This window comes from Zalophus californianus, chromosome 1, assembly GCF_009762305.2.
Source record: "Zalophus californianus isolate mZalCal1 chromosome 1, mZalCal1.pri.v2, whole genome shotgun sequence".
NCBI classification, from domain to species: Eukaryota; Metazoa; Chordata; class Mammalia; order Carnivora; family Otariidae; genus Zalophus; species Zalophus californianus.
Genome location: NC_045595.1, coordinates 62,436,654 through 62,457,339, shown reverse-complemented (window position 1 = coordinate 62,457,339; position 20,686 = coordinate 62,436,654). Strand labels below are relative to the sequence as shown.

General features: G+C 47.4%; 1 protein-coding gene across 1 annotated transcript in view; it reads left to right on the top strand.

Moving 5' to 3' along the window:
• Window positions 1-20,686, top strand: part of TRIM71 (tripartite motif containing 71) — a 71,671-nt gene that overhangs the window by 29,852 nt on the left and 21,133 nt on the right. Inside the window, exon 2 of the mRNA XM_027585014.2 lies at window positions 17,827-17,994. Coding sequence (XP_027440815.1) covers window positions 17,827-17,994 — 168 coding nt within the window. The remainder of the gene's footprint in view (window positions 1-17,826; window positions 17,995-20,686) is intronic.

Here is a 20,686-nt window from a genome sequence, read left to right as displayed (position 1 = left end):
CTCTGGGATCATGACCTGAGCTGAAGGCAGACACTTAATGACTGAGCCACCCAGGCGCCCCAAAAATGGTCTTTTGATTATGGATTGTTTCTCATGGTTCTGTAGGTGCGCTACTCGATGGAGCAAGTCTTTCATCCTGTTTGTTATATCGGAGGTGGGCCATCCAAGGTGGCTCTCTCACCTGGCTGCTGAGCCAGCGAGCCTGGGTTCTCCTCCCCATGTGGCCCGGACTCCTCACAGTGTGGCAGCTGGTTCTGAGAGTGTTCTAGGCCCTTGCAAGCATTGGCTGCCTCCTCTCTGCTGTTTCATAGCCTGACCCTTTCAGGGGTTGACTGGGCAAGGCGAGGTCAGCCCAGATGCAAGCAGAGGGGAAACAGCCTCCATTACAGCAAAAACAATAGAGGTATGGGGGTAGCTGCAGAGGTAGGGTGAGGGCATAGTGCACAGGCAGGGGAAATAGCAAGTATAGCTTGGGTTTAAGGAACACCAAGGAGTCCAGATGGCCCGGCCAAACACCGTGGGCAGAGTGGCCTCCAGGACTGCGACGGGGAGCTACTGCGGGGCTTCAGGGAGTCGGTGCTGTGATCCATCCCTGACTTTATAAAAGGTGCTCTCTGCATGGGGAAGAGACCACTCGCAAGCCTGCCGGTAGTCGGGAAACTGGTGGCATGCATAGATGTCTGCAGAAGGCCTTGTCCCGGAAGGAAGGTTCACATTCAGGGATGGTTGTTTTGGGGGGGAACACAGCAGAGAGGCCGTGACTGAGAGAGAAGGAATGGCCTCAGAGGGACCTCAGATTTACCAGGGGAGGGAAGGGGGGCGATGCTGAGCGGCGTGGGCTGGCCCGATTGGGGCTCAGTGCTGATTAGTTGTCTTGGCATTAAACAACCCATGGGGCAGGCAGCATACAGTGCAAAAGACAAAAGTGCACAGGTTGGGGTAGCTGGCATTTCCTAAAGGCCCCATCCTGAGCATGGCCTGCAGTTCTCAACTTGGGAAGGTAGAGTGAGGTGTCTTGCCTTTGCCCCACAATAGCGTTCTTTGTCCAGAACTTCCCTCCCACCCATTTCTATTATACTTTCAGGCTAAAGTCTCAGACTTCCCTTCTTTCAGGAAGTCTGCTGGGATTATATGCTAGGCCCAGTGTTTCCTGGTTTTCTTCCCCCAGTCCTATAATTGCTGACCTCTTACTTACTCATCCCTCCTACTGGACTGTAACCTCTTTGAGGACAAGGGCATAGTGCCAAGCACGGTGCGAGTACTGGGAATTCATGTTAAAAGTAGAATGACATCTGCTGGTGGGGGTTGAAAGAGGCTAGTCTGACTGGTCATGCGTGGAGGGGCAGAGTCTGGCCTGTGGGCAGGCACTGTGTCCCCACAGGAAGTCGGAGACCTCTACAGGTCAGAGTTGTTTGCCCAATACACTTATTTGCAATCTCCAATTCCAAGAGAATGGAATCTCTCACATTCTTTTCGGTGGGCAAACAAATAACAGCCCTGGCCCAAAAGGCCATTTGAGTGGCTTTCCCGCATTATCAGTCCTGCCTTGGAAATGTGTTCCTGGAGTTGGATTTAGCTTGCCCTGTTACTTACCACCCAACACCCTTATGGGCAGCCTGCCGTCGCTGTCCTCTGTTAGGACTGCTGGTCAGCATTTGTGTTTCCTGCACTTTCTCTTACAGTTTGAAACCACCAGCTGTGAGATTAAGTGTATGATCCCCATTTTATGGGTAGGAATAGAGCTCAGTGAGCCAGCTTCACCCATAGAACTGCAGAAGGAAGCACAACATAGACATCTGAATGTAGGTTTTTTTGACTCTTCAATGTAAGGTGGCCCCACTGTGCCTGGTCTACTTCCATGTCTGGCTGGATGACGGAACAGGCACTGTAACCTCTGTCCCTTCAAGGGCACCCAGCTACCATTTACATCCCTGCAAAGAGGCTTTTCCCTGTCTCCCCCATTTCCTCCTCTGGCCCATGAGCTTCCAGCTAACATTTCCCTTCAGTCTACTCCAGATTCTTCCCCCTGTGCTTGGGCCAAGAACAGTGTGCTTCTTTGCTAAAGCTGTTCCTTTTTTTTTTTTTTTAATATTTTATTTATTTATTTGACAGAGACACACACAGTGAGAGAGGGAACACAAGCAGGGGGAGTGGGAGAGGGAGAGGGAGAAGCAGGCTTCCCGCTGAGCAAGGAGCCCGATGCGGGGCTCAATCCCAGGACGCTGGGATCACGACCTGAGCCAAAGGCAGACGCTCAACAACTGAGGCGCCCCTAAAGCTGTTCCTTTTAATTGGATTTGTAAATCTTCCATTTCTGTCATCCTTCTGTCCCATTCTTTCAAAGAAGCCATTTCTGATTTACCTGGCCCACCCCCAAGGCTATGCAACCACAATAAATACTACAAAGGGAGTCCTTTTTACAACTTTTCTGGGTGGCCGTTTTTTTTGTTTTTTTGTTTTTAATCTGCCCCCAAATATGATGTAATTTGGTTAATTCCTTACTTGTCTTACTGATCCTCTCTAGTGGGTTTCCAAATGGGGTCACTTTGGAGATTTAAAGAGGGTGCTACATGTGCAGGCTGGAGCTCCCCAGACTGGACCAACCTTCAGTTGTTACTGGAAGCCTCTTCAGTTGTTACTGTTTAAATCTCCCAAGGCTCTTAGTCCGGAGCCTTAAATCCAGTGTAAATTATAAAAAATAAATACATCACACTTGATAATAAGGGTATTGTGGCCTCATAGACAGATTCAAGAGACTCCAGCCTGAGTGCAGGCCTAGTATAAGAGCCCTCTCTAAAACAGAGGAAGCTGAACACCCGAGCGGGTGTTGGTAGACCAGGAGGCTCCCTGTAGTTGACCAAAAAGGGGACAGGCCAGCCTGAGACTCCCAGGTCAGTGCCTTATGGAGAAGGTAGTTTTGGTGCAGTGGAATTAATGTGGTAGAAGGAAAAAGGAATGAAAACCCACATGGGCCAGAACTTCAAAACACACCAATTGGAGGATCTGTTGCAGATGACCCTTGAACAACACAGATCTGAACTGCATGGGTCCACTTAGTGAGGGTTTTTTTCCCCCCAATAAATACAGTACAGTACTGTAAATATATTTTCCCTTCCTTATGATTTTCTTTTTTTTTTTTTAAGATTTTTATTTATTTATTTGAGAGAGAGAGAATGAGAGCACGAGAGGGAAGAGGGTCAGAGGGCGAAGCAGACTCCCCGCTGAGCAGGGAGCCCGATGTGGGACTCGATCCCCGGACTCCAGGATCATGACCTGAGCCGAAGGCAGTCGCTTAACCAACTGAGCCACCCAGGCGCCCCTCCTTATGATTTTCTTAATAACATTTTTTCTCTACCTCTTGTTAGAACACAGTATACAGTACATAAAATGTACAAAATACCTGTTCATCAGCTGTCATCTGTAAGGCTTCTGGTGAACAGTAGGCTATATTAGTTAAGCTTTTGGAGGGTCAAAAGTTGTAGGGGGATTTTCAACTGCGTGGGGGGGGTTGGCACCCCTAAACCCCATGTTGTTCAAGGGTCAACTGTATTTAGATTTCTCCTGCCTTGTAGTTCACGTTTTCCTGGTATAGGTGCTAGCCAGAACAGGAGTGACTTTAAAAACCCCCACAAAACCCAACAACATAAGACCCGATGGAAGTCAGGAATTTTCAGGACCCAAGTAGAGACTAATTGAAGGGCTATTCTTTTTTTTTTTTAAGATTTTATTTATTTATTTGACAGAGAGAGGGAACACAAACAGGGCAGAGGGAGAGGGAGAAGGAGACTCCCCGCGGAGCAGGGGATCCCAGGACCCTGGGATCATGACCTGAGCCGAAGGCAGACGCTTAACCACTGAGCCACCCAAGTGCCCCGAAGGGCTATTCTTTTCCCTAATTTTCTTCCTGAGACTTTAGATTACATAACTGATGCTGTTTCACCGTGTTTCAGCTTGCAGACTTTCTTTTTCCTCATCCTAGCAGGCCTGACTTTTCCCCATCTGTTGAACTCCAGAGTATATCCTTGCGTATGTGCTGGGGTGGTGGGCCGGTCGGGAGGTTCTGTCTCTCATCACGCTGTACAGGGCAGGAGGTGGGGGCTCCTGACTGCATGCTCGCCGAGTCGGGGTTGGCACGCTGCCCATCAGTTCTGCTAGCGGCACACAGGTACAGCTTGAGGAGCTGCCCCACCCCCACAAACGCCAGTGATTGGGATGAAGTGGGATTTCTGAGAAAGGTCCACATTTGAGACATGAGAAATGTTTTCATCAGAGAAAAAACATTGTACAGGCTTCTAACACAGAGCTTGACTCCCGTGGTCTTACCTGCAGTGTCCCCCACACCTTGATCTTTTTTCTGATTTTTCCCCTGCTCAGAATCCTGCTGGCCTTGGTGTCAGTAGTGGTACCAGGACTCTTGATCTTGCCAGGTCCCGCTGTAATTAGTGCTTCTTTAAGAGCACTGCTGTTTTAAATGCTGTGCACACTTGTGGGGAAGAGGGGTGAATTCCAAGGGACTAGGGCTGCTTTTCCTTCCTTTGCTGACCCAGTGACCATTCCTGGTATGGAGCTGACTCTCTCCTTTGCACTGGTAGGTTTATCCCTATTTGTCCCTGCGGTTCCAGCACCAGCCAGGCAGTCTTCACACGTCTCATCACTGAAAACAGGAAGGAATCCAGCTTTCTTCTTTTCTCCACGGACCAGTTTGTGCTGGTTTCCCTCCGCTCTTTGTCCTACCCTTTGTTGAGCTCGTTTTCTGTTCCCCACACCCTTCTTTTAAAGGTCTTGAAATGTGAATGGTCTCAGTCCCAGAGTGTCTGCTGCTCTTGTTTCAGTAGCTCTCCTGTCCCTACCCTACCTATGCCCTACCTCAGACTCCGGAGGTCATTGATAGAAGGTCTCCAAGGGGAGACCTGCCTTGTAAGCTGCAGGGATCACAGAGTCAGCCCCCGGCTGTTGTTCCTCGGTGGCTCTCATCCTGGGTGGCAGGGGGCTCTTTCAAGTTGGTCTCCTTGCTCGGCCTGGCTCTGGCTAGCCAGTGCCCCTTGGGCCTTTGTCCATGGGACTAGGTTTCCTATTTTTGGAAAAGAATTCAGGAATGGGTGGCTTAAATTAATTGCCTGACAGACTGCTAACATGAAAAGGGCTTAAAAAGGAAATCCATTTCTTGACATGACTAAGGCCTTCCCTTTTGCTCCCCATGTTGCACTAGAGAGCTGTCTTGAGCCCCTTCTGCTCTTGCTCTCTTTCTGCTTCTTACTCAGAGGAAACTGTTGAGAAAGGTTCCTGTGGTGTTGGTGGGGGAAAGAGGAGGTGCTGTGAGTATTGTCTGTTTTCCATATTTAACGCCCGTCTTGATGGGGACAGTTTGAAGAGTGCTGCCAAGGAGCTCATGGTTGGCACACACGCACACCCAACAGCCACCCTGTTGGGGAATGGACACTTACTGGCAGCAAGAGAATTCACAGGCCAGCCCCTGCTTTCTTGATTGGTCTCTTTCCCAGTCCCACCAGTTTGTTTGTTTGTTTATTTAAGACATTATTTATTTATTTGACGGAGATACACGGCGCAAGAGGGAACACAAGCAGGGGAGTTGGGAGAGGGAGAAGCAGGCTTCCTGCGGGGCTCCATCCCAGGGCCGTGGGATCATGACCTGAGCCGAAGGCAGACACTTAACAACTGAGCCACCCAGGCGCCCCTTTAAAAGATTTTATTTACCCATTTTTAGAGATGGGGGACAGAGGGAGAGGGAGAATCTCAAGCAGACCCCCCACCCCTGGAGTGTGGAGTCCAGGACACAGGGCTCACAGGGCTGGATCCACGCTCCTGACTTGAGCGTGGATCAGACACTCAACCAACTGAGCCACCCAGGTGCCCCAGTCTCTTTCCCTGTTTAGATAATACCTGACTGCAAACAAGTCCTGATTAAAACAAAATTTCTACAACAATTAAATACTTGTCTTGATTTGGAGGCATTGCTTAGTTAGGGAACTTAAAATTGTCAATGGAGTTGGACTTTTCTTCCCCAGGGCAGAGTAATTAATGCAGGTGTCCAGCTACTCAGGAATATAAAACTTGGTGGAATGGAGAGAGAAAAGAAAATTTTTATTTTGTTGTGTTGGAAGGAGAAAATATGGCTAGTAATGTTTAAAACCACCCCCACCCCTTTTTTTTTGGTTATTACCTGAGTCTGTATTTCTGCTTCCCTCCCTGGGACAGTTTTCCCCAGGTGGTGAGTGCATTTCCTTGCTTAAAATTCACCTGTCCAGGGGCGCCTGGGTGGCTCAGATGGTTAAGCGTCTGCCTTCGGCTCAGGTCATGATCCCAGAGTCCTGGGCTCGAGTCCCACATCGGGCTCCCTGCTCAGTGGGGAGCCTGCTCCTCCCTCTGCTTCTCTCTCTCTCTGTCTCTCATGAATAAATAAATAAAATCTTTAAAAAAAAAAAAATTCACCTGTCCAGGGCGCCTGGGTGGCTCAGTTGGTTGAGCGACTGCCTTCGGCTCAGGTCATGATCCTGGAGTCCCGGGATCGAGTCCCGCATCGGGCTCCCTGCTCAGCAGGGAGTCTGCTTCTCCCTCTGACCCTCTCCCCTCTCATGCTCTCTCTCTATCTCATTCTCTCTCTCAAATAAATAAATAAAATCTTAAAAAAATATATTTCTAAAATTCACCTGTCCACATGAACTCAGCCACAGAGGCAATTGAAACCCTTTTTGCTGCTAGGGAGTGAAAAGGTTTCAGGTGCACAATGTTGCCCACTGTTAAAGAGGTGAGACTGAGTTACATGGCCACCTACAGAGTCTGGACATTTATTAAGTCAAGCCCCTGAGCACCACTACTTTGGTACAGATTAAAACTGCGTTTTGTGACCTTGGAGGCAACAGGAAAACTGTGCATCTATGTCAAAATCTATCTTTTCGTGTCTGGTTTAAAAATCTATAATTTACGTGGACAGTGTTCTCAGTGTTGGAACAAATCTTTTATTTGCTGCTGGAAGCTGCATGGGCCACTCATTAGTACATCAGAGGTCAGATGCATGCCGGGGTGGCAGCTGGGACACTGATGATTTCATACGGCTTTGTATGACCCTGGCCGTCTGTGGTGCTGTAAATCGGGCTCAGAGTTCTAATTTTTTCAAAACCTCTGGGGAGTTAGTCCAACATTTGCCTCTTGTGAGATAGAACTTAAGATAATATTTATAGTGGAGGGCAAAGGAAAAATAATACCAAATGGGAACATTGTGGGAAGAATGGTAATAACCTATTAGAAGTAAGTTATGTGGGGCCATTGGAGCAACTCATTCATGGGCTCCATGAGTATTTGTTAGGTCCTTCCACTGAGTCTAGGCTCCAAACCCCACCCCATGGACAATAGGTTGTCAATGGGAGGGTTCCCGCCCCCCACTTAACTTGTGTGGGTTTTTTTTTGTATAATTTACATAAAATAAACATTATAATTGTACATTTTGAATTTTGACAATTATACACCTGTGTAACCACCTCTTTCATCAGCTTCTCTTCTGATATTTTTCACCTTAGTTTTGCCTTCATTGTAAGTGAAATTGCAGTATATTTTTATTTTTTCCACAATTCTGATTTTATTGATGTTTTAGAAATATACTTGAACATTTTAAAGATTTTATTTATTTATTTGACAGAGAGAGACACAGCGAGAGAGGGAACACAAGCAGGGGGAGTGGGAGAGGGAGAAGCAGGCTTCCCGCAGAGCAGGGAGCCCGATGCGGGGCCAGATCCCCATGACCTGAGCCGAAGGCAGATGCAGATGCTTAACGACTGAGCCACGCAGTCACCCTATACTTGAACATTTTATAACTTAATAAAAGATACCTGAAATTCTCTGTATCACCCTTCCTTTTTTTTTTTTTTTAAAGATTTTATTTATTTATTTGAAAGAAAGAGACACAGCGAGAGAGAGAGAACACAAGCAGTGGGAGTGGGAGAGGGAGAAGCAGGCTTCCCGCCAAGCAGGGAGCCCGACGCGGGGCTCGATCCCAGGACCTGGAATCATGACCCGAGCTGAAGGCAGACACTTGACGACTGAGCCACCCAGGCGCCCCATGTATCACCCTTTCTTAATACCTAGTTTGTCCTTTTTTTTTTTAAGATGTGTTTTTATTTTTATTGTAATTACAGTTAACATACAGTGTTAGTTTCAGGTGTACAATATGGTGATTCAACACTTCCATATATCACCTGGTGCTCATCACAACAAGTGCACTCCTTAAATAGTATATTCTATTTCGATTTTGGCTTTTCCTACAGCAAGCATAATCCTTTCAAATGCATGAATCTGAAAAATTGTGCAGATATACTATAGTCTGTTTCTCTGTTGATAGTTTTATTTCTGTTTTTTAACTGGAAGAATTTTTAAATACTCCAGTTTTATTTAAGTAAACAAGTTTATTAAAAACTATATTTGGTAGGCAGTAATCCAAAACACAATTCTGGGGGCACCTGCGTGGCTCTGTCAGGTAAGCATCCAAACGCTTGATTTCCAACTCAGGTCATGATAATCAGTATTTGTCAGCTCTGTGCTGGGTTTGGAGCCTGCTTAAGATTCTCTCTCTCTCCCTCTGCCCCTCCCTCTCCTCCTCAAAAATAACATAATTCTGGCATGTTTTCTCTCTCTCTCTCCTTTAAGGTTTTATTTATTTGAGAGAGAGAGAGAAGCCCTCATGAGCTGGGGGGAGGGAAAAACAGATTCCCCACTGAGCAAGGAGCCCAGTGCTTGGCTGGATCCCAGGACTCTGGGATCATGACCTGAACCGAAGGCAGACACTGAACTGATTAAGCCACCCAGGCGCCCACAGTTCTGGCATGTTCTAAAGTGACACTCAATGTCCTATAATTTAACTTGGATATGTTGGAGGAACCCCCAAGCACAGGTGTGTCACTTGTCAGCATCAAGAAGATACTCCTTGACTGTGGGCCCTTGTTAAGGCCTTCTGGAAGTGTGAGAGAAGCTCCAGGCAATGGGCAGGGTGGGTCTTGATGGGTATGGTCAGCTGGGAATGTGCCTCAGGCTGCACGGGTTGGGCAAAGGTAACCAGACTCCAGCCTGAAAACCAGAGTCTGACCAGGAGACACATGAATAAATAGTCCAGGAAGCGAGGGAGCTCTCAGCAGGTTGGGTTCCCCAGGGGCAGACGCTGGAGAATGAGTTTATCAGCAGCTGTGCGAGGCAGGGAGGAAGCAGGATGGAGGCAGGCCCAGTGAGGGCATGACTGTCATGCCCTGGCTACCGCCAGGGGCAGAGCCTGACTTTCTGTCTGGGTTAGGAAGGATAGAGCTGTTAGAGGGAGGATATTCCAGGTAACAGAAATGGGATGAACAGAGACTTAGCTGCATTCCCCACTTCATGTGCACCCTTAGAGTTCCCATGTATATTGTCCCGTATGTAGTGTTTTGTGATCTCATGATTAATACTTAAAAAATTAGGGATGTCTGGCTGGTTCAGAAGAGGATGTGATTCTTGATCTCGGGGTCATGAGTTTGAGCCAGACACTCATTGGGGGTAGAGATTACTTAAATATTTTCTAAAAAGAGAGCAAAAAAATTAAATGTGGTTTTTTGTGTGTGTGTGTGTGACCTCACAAATGCTCTGAGAACGGCTAACCATAGCTCAGCGTGGGAGGTGCTGTCCTCTGTATGCTGGTTTTCCTGTTCCAAATCCCCATGCCTCCTTCCCACCTCACCTCTGCCCTTAGAGCTCCCCTGGGGGGTTTTCCAGCCCCACAGGGTTCAAAATCCCAGAAAAACATACTTGGTTATATCATCCTTTTTTGCCTCTGACAGGCCCTTTCTTGAGTCAGGTTTACTGCTGTACCCTCAGCTTACTTGCTTGCATTTTTTCTTTCCTTTCTCTCATGTTATTTGAAAGAGAGAGCACAAGGAGGGGCAGTGGCAGACAGAGGGAGAAGCAGGTTCCCTGCTGAGCAAGGAGCCCAATGTGGGACTAGATCCCAGGAACCTGGGATCATGACCTGAGCTGAAGGCAGATGCTTAACCAACTGAGCCACTCAGGTGTCCCGTGTACCCTCAGCTTTAAATAAAAGAGTTGGCCATGGTAAGAATTTGTGAACCTATTTTGTCTGTGACTCTTGGCAAAACTTGGAAGGCATTGTCTGCTAGGCTGCCTAGGATGTCCTCATTCTTTGGGGTTTCATCTTTGAGAATCAGTGCTGGAGGGGTTTTCTTCCAGGTTGAACTCATTTTCATACTTTTTAATAATTCTGACATTCCTCAGAATGACCATAAATTGGGTTTTTTCCTCTTTTTATCGAATCTGCAAGTAAGCTCAGCCAAATTCAAGCATTAAATTTGGAAACAATTTACTCATCTAATTATCTGTGCCTTTTTATTTGGTTTTTAGCTTTACAAAGGTAATGGTTCTGGTTTTGTGTATGTCAGTATCAAAAGCTGTGTACTCAGGGAGAAGGAACAGTGTATGTGGGTCCCTGAGACCAGGAACATGGCAGGGTTGCTAGAATATAAAATGGGGACCCACGGGCCTGACTCTGGGGCTTTGGGACCTGGTCCCACAGCAGGAAAGTAAGTGATAGGGAGGGAAAAGGAGCTTTTATTTTTATTTTTTTGAGGTTTTATTTGAGAGAGAGAGCTAGTGAGTGCGGGGCGGTGAGAGGGGAGAAGCAGGCTCCTCACTGAGCAGGGAGCCTGATGTGGGGCTCCATCCCAGGACTCCAGGACCATGACCTGAGCGGAAGGCAGACGCTTAACCAGGCATCTGGGAAAGGAGCTTTTAAAGGGTTTGAGTAAGCCTTGTGAGTTGGGGCCCTGGAGGACTGGGGCCCTGCTAGGTGGTGTTGGAAAGAGAGGGAACAGTGTTCGTTGGGAAGTATGAAATTTTCTCCTAAAAATATAGGGAAGGGAGGGGGAGCACCTGGCTGGCTCAGTCCAAGGAGCATGCAACTCTTGATCTCGGGGTTTTGAGTTCTAGCTCCACCCTGGGGATAGAGATTACTTTAAAAAATAAAATAGAGAAGAGAACATTGATATGGCTTTGGGGTAGCACAGAAACCTCAAGTGAACAGCACATGACTTTTCAGGATCTTCAAACTAATGCTTCTCTGTTGGTTACCAGCTACTGCATTGAGTCTGAAACTGTTAGAGCTTAACGGCATTCCTCTCTGTTTTCAATCCTTCCTTTACAAATTTGCCATGTTCATAAAGCCTAAACATTTGGTCTGGAGCTGAGTAGGCTGGTCTGCCCTCAGTTTGGCCTGTTCTTGGACACCCCAGTCCATGGACACCCCACTCCACGGACACCCCACTCCACCATCAAGCAGTCTTGACTTAATTTAGCTTGGGAATGAATCTCATTCAGCTAGCTGGCCAGGTAGGCAGTCCAAATCTTTTACCCTAACTCTTGTGATCAGAGGTGCCTCGACATGTAAGATTTCTGAGTTTAGAAAGTTAATACTGTGTACATACATGTATTAAGTAACACCACAAAATAATGAATATTAGCATTTCTCCAGTGAAGTGTGTGAACTCTCACACTAAATGGTATAGGTAAAGGTCATAAATCATTTTCATGCCTGTTTGGGTTTTGCTGCCAAATAGCTTATGTAAACACTTTCGGTTTTCAGAGCTTGTTGGATTTGGAATTGCAGAAAGGGCATCCTGGGTTTGTATGGGACCTCAATGTTTGTGTCCCTGGGTGTTGGAACAATACCCCCGGGGACTGATAGGTGTTATTTTTATTAACACCTCTTTCCGTGTACATCGTCCGGAGACCCCTTCCACGGTCCACCTCTAGAGACACCCCCAACTATCAGCCCCCGCCCCCAATGCTTTTGTGTTTGGGACAGTCCCCTTAGCAGCCACTTGAGGATACATGAGGCTTGCTTAATGCTGCTCCTCTGGGCTTCTTTTCAATCTCAGTGTCCACTGAAGCCTTCCAGCCAAGCAGAAGTGGACCTTCACTCCCAGTCCCAACATTGACCACCTCATCTGGTATCCCTGCTGGCTCTTTGTGTACGTTTGGTCCTGTCAGGAACAGAAACTGGCGCTTGACAACCTTCTTGTTTCATTTGGGTGGAGGTTGACCAGACTTTAAGTTCCAGAATCCTTGCTATCCACCCTTGCAAGTATATTTTCATTCTCATACATCAAGTGATATAGCGACCGTATATATTGCCAAATTGGAAGAAATGGAGGTATATAAAGAACAAGGATAATGCAACACAGCATTGCTTGAGATTTTTTAAAAATCAGGAAATGGCTTTAAAATTCTATCAGTAGGTACTAATTAAATAAGTTGTGGTACATCCACAGGCAACTTACCGTGCAGCCATTTATAAAACAGGCAGCTTGACCCAGAGCATATTCCAAGTTAATATAGTTAAGTGAAAAAAGTCAGGTATAATGTACTCCTACTTGTGTCTTTAAAAAAATTCAGAATACAGAATGTAATGTATTTTTAGATGGTTACATAAAAAAGAAACAATTGAGAAACTGGGAGATTTTGAAAACTGTTTGCACTTATCATTTTGCACTAAAAATGCATATATGTTCCCTAGTATTTTTTTTTTTAATAAAGATTTTATTTTTAAGTAATGTCTACACACAATGTGGGGCTCAAGCTCAATGCTGAGATCAAGAGTCTCACACACTACTAACTGAGCCAGCCAGGCACCCTCCTAAAACATTTTTTTTTTTAATGCTTCAGCACATCTCGCCCCCTCCCTCCCTCCCTCTCCCTCCCCTTAACTTGTCCTTAGCTAGGGTCCGCCGACTGGAGCTGGTAGTAATTGTGCATGCAGAGGGTACAGATTCCTTTTTTCCCCCCTCTTCTCCGGGCCCCAGATCACAGCTCTGGAGCAGCACGTGGCCAGAGATGCAGGAGGACTTCTTCCTCGGGTTTGGACTGTGGTTTTGGAGCACTGGCATTCTGTATATTTTTCCTAAATCAAGTAAAACCTTGTTTTGATATTATTTCACAGACTTAGTTTCAGACTGGCTGGACTCTAGTCCTTGAACTTGGTTTAGTGGTTTCGGTTCTTTAACCAGAGAGATTGTGCGGGGTGGGTGGTGTACACAGGTAAGGCTTTTGGTTGTCACCTGCCACTCTCCACTTCATTTCTATAGTGGGAAGCTTAGAAACCCTCTTGTGTGGGTGGTGACCTCCTTTTGTCCAGGCCTATGTTTGTGGGAGGCCAAATGCCCCCAGTTGTTTTAAGGGATGTGAAAGAAATCTCAGAAACGTTAAGTGTACTGCAGTTACTATATTTCGACTGGGGCATCTCAATGAGGAGCAGCCCCTCCATCCTTTGAGTTTACATTCCTCAGTGATGTGGGTAGTTGTATTTTAAACTGGAAGCCCGTTCTTTCTGGATGCATGGTGTTCTCACAGGAGTCCCCTGGGGTGGGTGGGTAGGTGTGTGTGTGTGTGTGTGTGTGTGTGCGCGCGCGCGCACACGCGCCTGCGCGCACACGTTTGTTCCTTGTTGGATCACAGGTAGTATAAAAAGTAGATTCCAGAAACGAACACAGTCTTGTTCATTAACAAAGCACTTATTTAAGCACTGGCTAAGGTAAACTTGCCTACTTGGTATTTTTATTTATTTATTTATTCTTTAACCTCCCTCCTTCCTCTCCTGCTGGGCCCACATTCCTAGGTCTTTGTCTGTGCCTGGTATTTTAGAAATTATGGCAGAGGAAGGCAGTGGGTGGGGCGTTCTGGAAGCTGGGGGCTGGGAAGAGGGTGGTCACTTGCAAGGTCAGAGGTCGAGCCTGCTCCATTCAGCTGGGGCAGCCAGATTGTCGCCAGGCGAGGGGGGGAGGGGGGCTGGAGGGGGCGTGTCGTGCATCTGCCCGGGAAGCCCCAAACAGGCAGCTCCAGGCCCTGAATTCCTGCCGCCCGAGGACCGCTCCTCCCTCCCCCCCCTTCCGGAGCCACAGTTCATGGCCTCTGCCACATTTCTAGCCCTTTGGAAGACATGGGTTCCAGTTTATTCTTTTGTAAAATAATCTTCCAGCTATTGCAGAGAGAATTGCACCCATGCGCATCCTTATTATTGCTCGTGTTTCACAAGCTCTAAAATTGTGGGTTTTTGACCTTAGAAATGGCAGGTAGAGGAGATACGGAGCTTCTAAATGGAACATGAAATCTTCCCAAAGTTTTATGCCAAAGTTTAGCTAGATGGTTTATAAAAATTGACTGTATTTTCAGTTTTTGGACACTGTTTTAAAAATCGATAGTTTATTGGGCACCTGGGTGGCTCAGATGGTTGGGCGTCTGCCTTCGGCTCAGGTCATGATCCCAGGGTCCTGGGATTGAGTCCTGCATCGGGCTCCCTGCTCCGCGGGAAGCCTGCTTCTCCCTCTGCCTCTGCCTCTCATGAATAAATAAAACTTTAAAAAAATTAAAAAATAAAAATTGATAGTTTATTAATTATAAGCACCACTGGGGCTATGCTGTTTTACTCACCCATAGCTTTTCATTATGAACCAGCTGGGTGTCCCCCAGCACCAGCCCTACCTCTGTGGTGTTCCCACAGTCCTCCTGGCACTGCAGAGCACTGGAGCCTCCAAAATCACAGTGTGCTCTAGGCACTTAGAGCTGCATCAGTCCTGTGACATGATGCCAGGCGGGATTGCCTCCTGATACCCCTGCCCACTTGAGAGATCGTGGGCTAGGTATCTAAAGGGGCCCGGGCCCGGGGCCGGGGCTTTGGGTACCCTGCTGCCGCTTGTTCTGACCAGGATTTCTTTTCTGGCTGCTTCCTCTGCAGAATGCTTGAAAAACCTACCATTTGCAGGATATCGCCTATGCACAACATCATCCAGGCTCTGGATTGTAAAAACCTAAAACCCAGAAAAATCACCTTGGTTCCTTGCAGTCACATAATTGGTGCCTGGCTTCCTTGTTTGGCCCAGAATTACTTCTTTTCTTTTCTTTTTTTTTTTTTAAGATTTTATTTATTTATTTGACAGAGACACAGCGAGAGAGGGAACACAAGCGGGGGGAGTGGGAGAGGGAGAAGCAGGCTTCCCGCGGAGCAGGGAGCCCGATGTGGGGCTCAATCCCAGGACCCAGGCCCTGAGCCGAAGGCAGACGCTTAATGACTAAGCCACCCAGGTGCCCCGGCCCAGAATTATTTCAAAGCCTTTTGGTTTGTGGTGTTGAGTCCCTGAGATAGGGCTCTTGGTATTTCAGGGATGGAAGTGGTCTCCTGAGGCACCTAGCCAGACCCCTTGTGTTTCATATATGAGCCAAGCCCAGTCAGGTGACTGGATGAATGGCCTTATGGCCAGAGGATGCCAGGCTTGGACTAACAGCCTCAGGTTCTTTTCCACTCACTGTACGAGTGAGAACGGTTATGCTTGCACAGACTGACGAAAGCAAGGGGCCTCCAGTCAGTCCACACAGCTGTTCAGAGAAGAGATGAAGAGGAGATGCTTAGCTGTTGGGCAGGGGCAGAGGACAGAAGGTTCAGAGACATGTTCCATTCTGACTTAAAAGGAACCTGCAGATGGGAGGTTTTCACACTTCACATGGGCATCATAGAAGTGATGCCTTTATTCCTATGACAAATGGAGGGAGCAAAGGGAAGGCATGAGGTTGAGTTGCTGAAACGGGAGCGGGGGTTGCTTTAGCAGCACATTGCAAAAAGAGACTGTCCAGGAATTCCTCCCAAGTTATCCAGTTCAGCATCTTTTGGTTAGTATTTAAGGTTAGCTTGGGAATTTTAGCTTTATCAGATTAGAAAGATTAGATCAACTCTAAATGGTGAACCTGTTTTAAACAGTGATTGGTCTTGGGGCACCTGGATGGCTCAGTCGGTTAAGCGTCTGACTCGATTTCAGCCCAGGTCATATCTCAAGGTCATGGGATCGAGGCCCATGTCAGGCTCCATGCTGAGTGTGGAGCCTGCTTGAGATCCTCTCTCTCCTCCCTCTGTTCCCCTCCTCCAAAAAAAACCACAATTGGTCGTGAAGGCAAATTACCGTCACCAGATTTCAGTCTCCCGAGGTTGCTGGGGAAGTACTATACTGGACAGGCCGTTCTAGTCCAGTCACAAACCTTATCCTCTTACAGTATGGAGCCCATAAAACCTGCCATATCAGGACCATTTCCTAGAAATAGGAATATAATATCCTAAATCTTTTCCCTATTTCTGAATCCAAAAGTTCCTAGAGAAGCAGCCTAACCCATGCAGGATCACTCACCTCCCTTTTAACTCTCTGAATCCTGAGTAGATTAGGCCTGTTTCCCTGACTGAGCTCGGTTCCTAGTGGACATGCTCTGTGCCAATGTGTTGGTTGGTTAATAAAATAAACCTGAAGTGGGGGGCACCTAGTTGGCTCCCTCAATTGTCTGCTCAGGTCATGATCTTACCAGGTCAGGGCTCTGTGCTCAGTGGGGAGCCTGCTTGAGATTTTCCCTCTGCCCCTCCCCCCACTCACACAATAGCAACGTGCACTCAAATAAGTAAATCTTTAACCTGAAGAGAAGAGGAGCAGCATTCTCACTCCCAGCCGGGGCCCTTTATCTGTGGGTCTTTCTAATGGGAGCATTGCAGCCCTCCCTCCCCATCTCCGTGTCCTGTAACACTCTGCCTGCTTCTGGGCCAGGGTGAGCTCCTGTTCTGTTACACACAGAATCACCTTGCCTCAAATCTCACATCCTGGACTCCATGATACCTAGTAAGGTGCTTAGTGCTCTGAAGAGCTGGTGTCAGGAATGTCTCGGAACCAGCTCTTCAGAAGGCTCACGTTGGCCTCCCTGTTCTGCCCCTGCTTGCTGTGTGGCCCCGAGACGTCATGACCTCTTGTCTTCATCTGGGGATTAAGCGTATTGTGTGTGGGAAAGCAGCCCCTTGGACACGGCTTCCCTGCCTGTTGCATGTTGGCTGGCTTTTCCTCACACCCAGGTATACCAACGGCAAATTTAAGCACTGCTCTTGAAAGCAATCCAGCAAACACCCAGAGTGGTGCTAAGTGCTCTGCTTTGTGGAGGGATACAGCTAGACTGGCCCAGTTTCTGTGCCAAGGAGCTTTTGCTCTTGAGAGCTCCTCATTTATCAGCAGGTGGAGGTTGTGCCAACCCTTCTCCCCTCCCAGCATGCTGGGCCCCAGGGAAATACAGAACATCACATAAAGCAGTTCTGTCAGCACGGGCTGCCTCGCTGGGTCAACTCCTTGGAACAACTTGGCAGGAAGAAGAAAGACAAGAAGCTGGCTGACCTTACCACTAGCTTTTTGCCTTCCTTCCAGAAGCTTAAGCCTGTAGCTTGCTTGAGTGCCTGGGAGAACCATGCTTTGCACTTTGAACTAATCTCCTTGTTGGGGAGGGTGGCTGCAAGCTGTGGTGTGAGGGTGATTAATTCTGGCTCCTAGCCATGTTTCACAGACCCAGAGACTGGGGTGGCAAGACAAATTTTTCTGGTATATTCTTTCATTTGGGCCCCCAATCTCAGACCAAGGAAACACAATCTTAGAACTTTTGTGGGTAATTAATCTGAGGTACATGGGAAAATCTCTTATGCCAGGAGGATTGTTTTATTTCATCTTTGCCTTTGCAGTGTCTCAGTTATACTTCTGAATGAAACTGGAGTGGACAGAGGGCATTGGCTGTTTTTTCCTTGATTTGGGGCCGAGGGCGTAGGAAGGGAGGGCAGGTTGTGCTCACATTGACGGTGCTGCGCCCTCTTTCTGTAGGGGTGTGCTTGCTAATTGGGAAGGAGTTGGCTGAGGGTCTGGAATCCACAGAGCACCCCGTGGCTGCCCCCTCCCCGCTGGTCCCGAATCTCTCCTTCATGCCTGTCCGCTCTCTGGTCCGCAGGTGCTGCACCTGTACTGTGACACCTGTTCGGTGCCCATCTGTCGTGAGTGTACGATGGGCCGGCATGGGGGCCACAGCTTCATCTACCTCCAGGAGGCGCTGCAGGACTCACGGGCACTTACCATCCAGCTGCTGGCCGATGCGCAGCAGGGCCGCCAGGCAATCCAGGTCAGTCCTAACCCATCCTTCACCTGTTTCCCTTGTTCTTTCTTGCACAGAAAATCTTTCCCGCTCCCTTTCAGATGGCATGTGTAGATTACTGGGCAGGCTCCAGTGTGTGGGAGCATGGAACAATGACCCAAATGAGCTCATGTGACATCCATGCAGCAGTAATCCCTTGGGGAGGTGGAGGGTTCAGGAAGATGAGAGGGGTGTGGCCAAAGTCGACTAGCCAGTCACAGCTTGTCTAGCTGGGCCCCCACCACATCATCTGCCTGTTTCTTACCCGGCCCCTTCCCCAGATACCAAGTGGGCATTAGTATCCCTCAGTCAGGACTGCAGAAAGACCGGGTACTTAATGCTTTCCAGACAGATAACCTCTGTTGTTCAGATTGATTTATCGGTGAAAAATAAGTGAGCAACAGAAGTTTATCGCAGACTCTTCCCTAAGTAATGAAGTCACCTCCTGGTAACTGAGACCCTTGCTTCTGTTGAGTCCCCATCCCTTTGGGGTTAGGAAGGGACACGTGTAACTTTGAGGCATAGAAAAGTTCTTTTACAGCCACGTGATGGCATTCCTGAAATGATTTTAAAATCTTGTCTGGTCCAGGTGACAAGGTTTCAAGAAAGGAAAAAATCATGAGATGTTTTCCTTATCTGGTAGGATAAAGCTTGAAAATCAGGAAACGTTGCTAATCGTTGAGCAAAAATTGAATGGGAAACCGTTATTTACATTCTTAGAGTATTTGAATAAGTGAATTGTTTAAAAAATAAGATCCTGGGGTGCCTGGGTGGCTCAGTCGGATAAGCTCAGGTCATGGTCCCGGAGTCCTGGGATGGAGCCCTACCTACATCGGGCTGCCTGCTCAGTGGTGAGTCTGCTTCTCCCTCTCCCACTCCCCCTGCTTGTGCTCTCCCTCTGTCAGATAGATAAATAAATAAATCTTAAAAAAAAAAAAAAATCCCCCCTTTTTTTGGATATGGTGAAGAATTGTGCTCTAAAAAAGGGGCAGAAGGTAAGTTTCTCAGCAGCTATTATATTCCTATGCATGGTATTGAAGTAGTCTTTCTGAAGAGTCAGATTATCTGATACTCATACAATTAGAGGTTTGAGAGTCTGTGTTTCTGCAGTGACTAATTCTGGCATATTCTTAGGCCAGAGTGGCCTGCTTTCTTTTATATGCCTTCGGAGTGGCTCTTGGTCACTCGTAAATTATTGTTTGCCAGCATCCCCACTAGTGCATAGTTTATTTTATTTCTCTTCTATTTTGGTGATCTTGTTGTCCCTATGGATGAAGTGGTTTGTGGCTTCCCTTTTTATCCCACTACCATTAGGACCTGGTCATTTGCCTTACGGTGCTGGTGTCTCCTGGACTCTGGCTGCTGTCAGCATCACCTGGGGGAACTTAAAGACCTGCTGTCTGGGTCCTGCCCCCAGAATGTGGTATTACCTTACCAACCCCTTTCTCTCCTTGGAGATTGAGAACACTCAGGGGTCCTCGAAACGTGTTTGAGAGAAATGCTGGTGCTCTCCGCTTCCTGGGATCCACCACTCTGGAGACAAAGATGAGTTGTCATAATTTGCCAGAAGCTTAAGGAGAGATCTGTGGTTAAAATGATGAAATGTCAAGGAGGTGGAAATTTGAACTTTATATGGAGAGGAGAGAGAAGTTGATGTGCAGAAGGTTTTGTCTGCAGTGCTAAACTTCCTACAACAAATCTAGTCCGCATTCACTGAGCGTCTGCTGTGTGAATAGTGAAAAGAACCTCGGGGGGCACCTGGGTGGCTCAGTCGGTTGAGCATCCACCTTCAGTTCAGGTCATGATCTCGGGGTCCTGGGATTGAGCCCCTCATCGGGCTCCCTGCTCAGCGGGGCGTCAGCTTCTCCCTCTCCCTTTGTGTTCTTTCTCCCTCTCTATCAAATAAATAAAATCTTAAAAAAAGAAAAAAATAGAAGAAGAAAGAACCCCAGGATGAAATTCAAATGTGAGTTGGTACTGTGGTGCCTGATGGGCATTTTGGGTGGAGGAGCCAAGTGGCAGATGGATATTTGGGCTGAGGTGGAAGGCTCAGTTTGTTAATCTATATGGCCACATCCAGGTACACCTACTGAACATCAACTGCATCAATTGTGAATTGACTTCTTGAAAATCCTTGTGTAACTAAGTGTGTGGGGCAGGGGAAGGGTACCCTTTTGTGGCTCTTGGTTATAATTCTTTAGAACCTACACTCTGCTAGTGGTCTGAAGATTGGGGTAGGATTGGCTACCCATTTCTGTCTGAATGTTCTTAATAGGTTCTCAATACATTGACCATTCCTAAGACTATCTGGGGGCCCTCTAATGAAAGTAGAGAGGTCCCTACGTGTTAAGAAGGAAGTCCCCTGGGTGTTGGTGGAAAAAACATTGCTCTTTTTTCCCTCAGAACTCACTGATGCCAGCGCATGCCTTTGGGCAAAGGGAAGTTGAGGTAAAGATTGAGAACAAGTTAGTTTTGCTCAAAAATCATTGCCTGAAGAGCCAGTTTGTTCCCATGTGAGCACTAGAAATAAGCTCTGTCCCCAAGGTCAGAAGTAGGTATGACCCACTTTTCATTGTAAGTATTTTGCAAATGGGTAAGATCAGTCAGTAATGGGTAACTGAGACTGATTAAGTGAGAATGGGGAGGAATTTGCATGTGTTCAGTGAATATTTAACTGAAC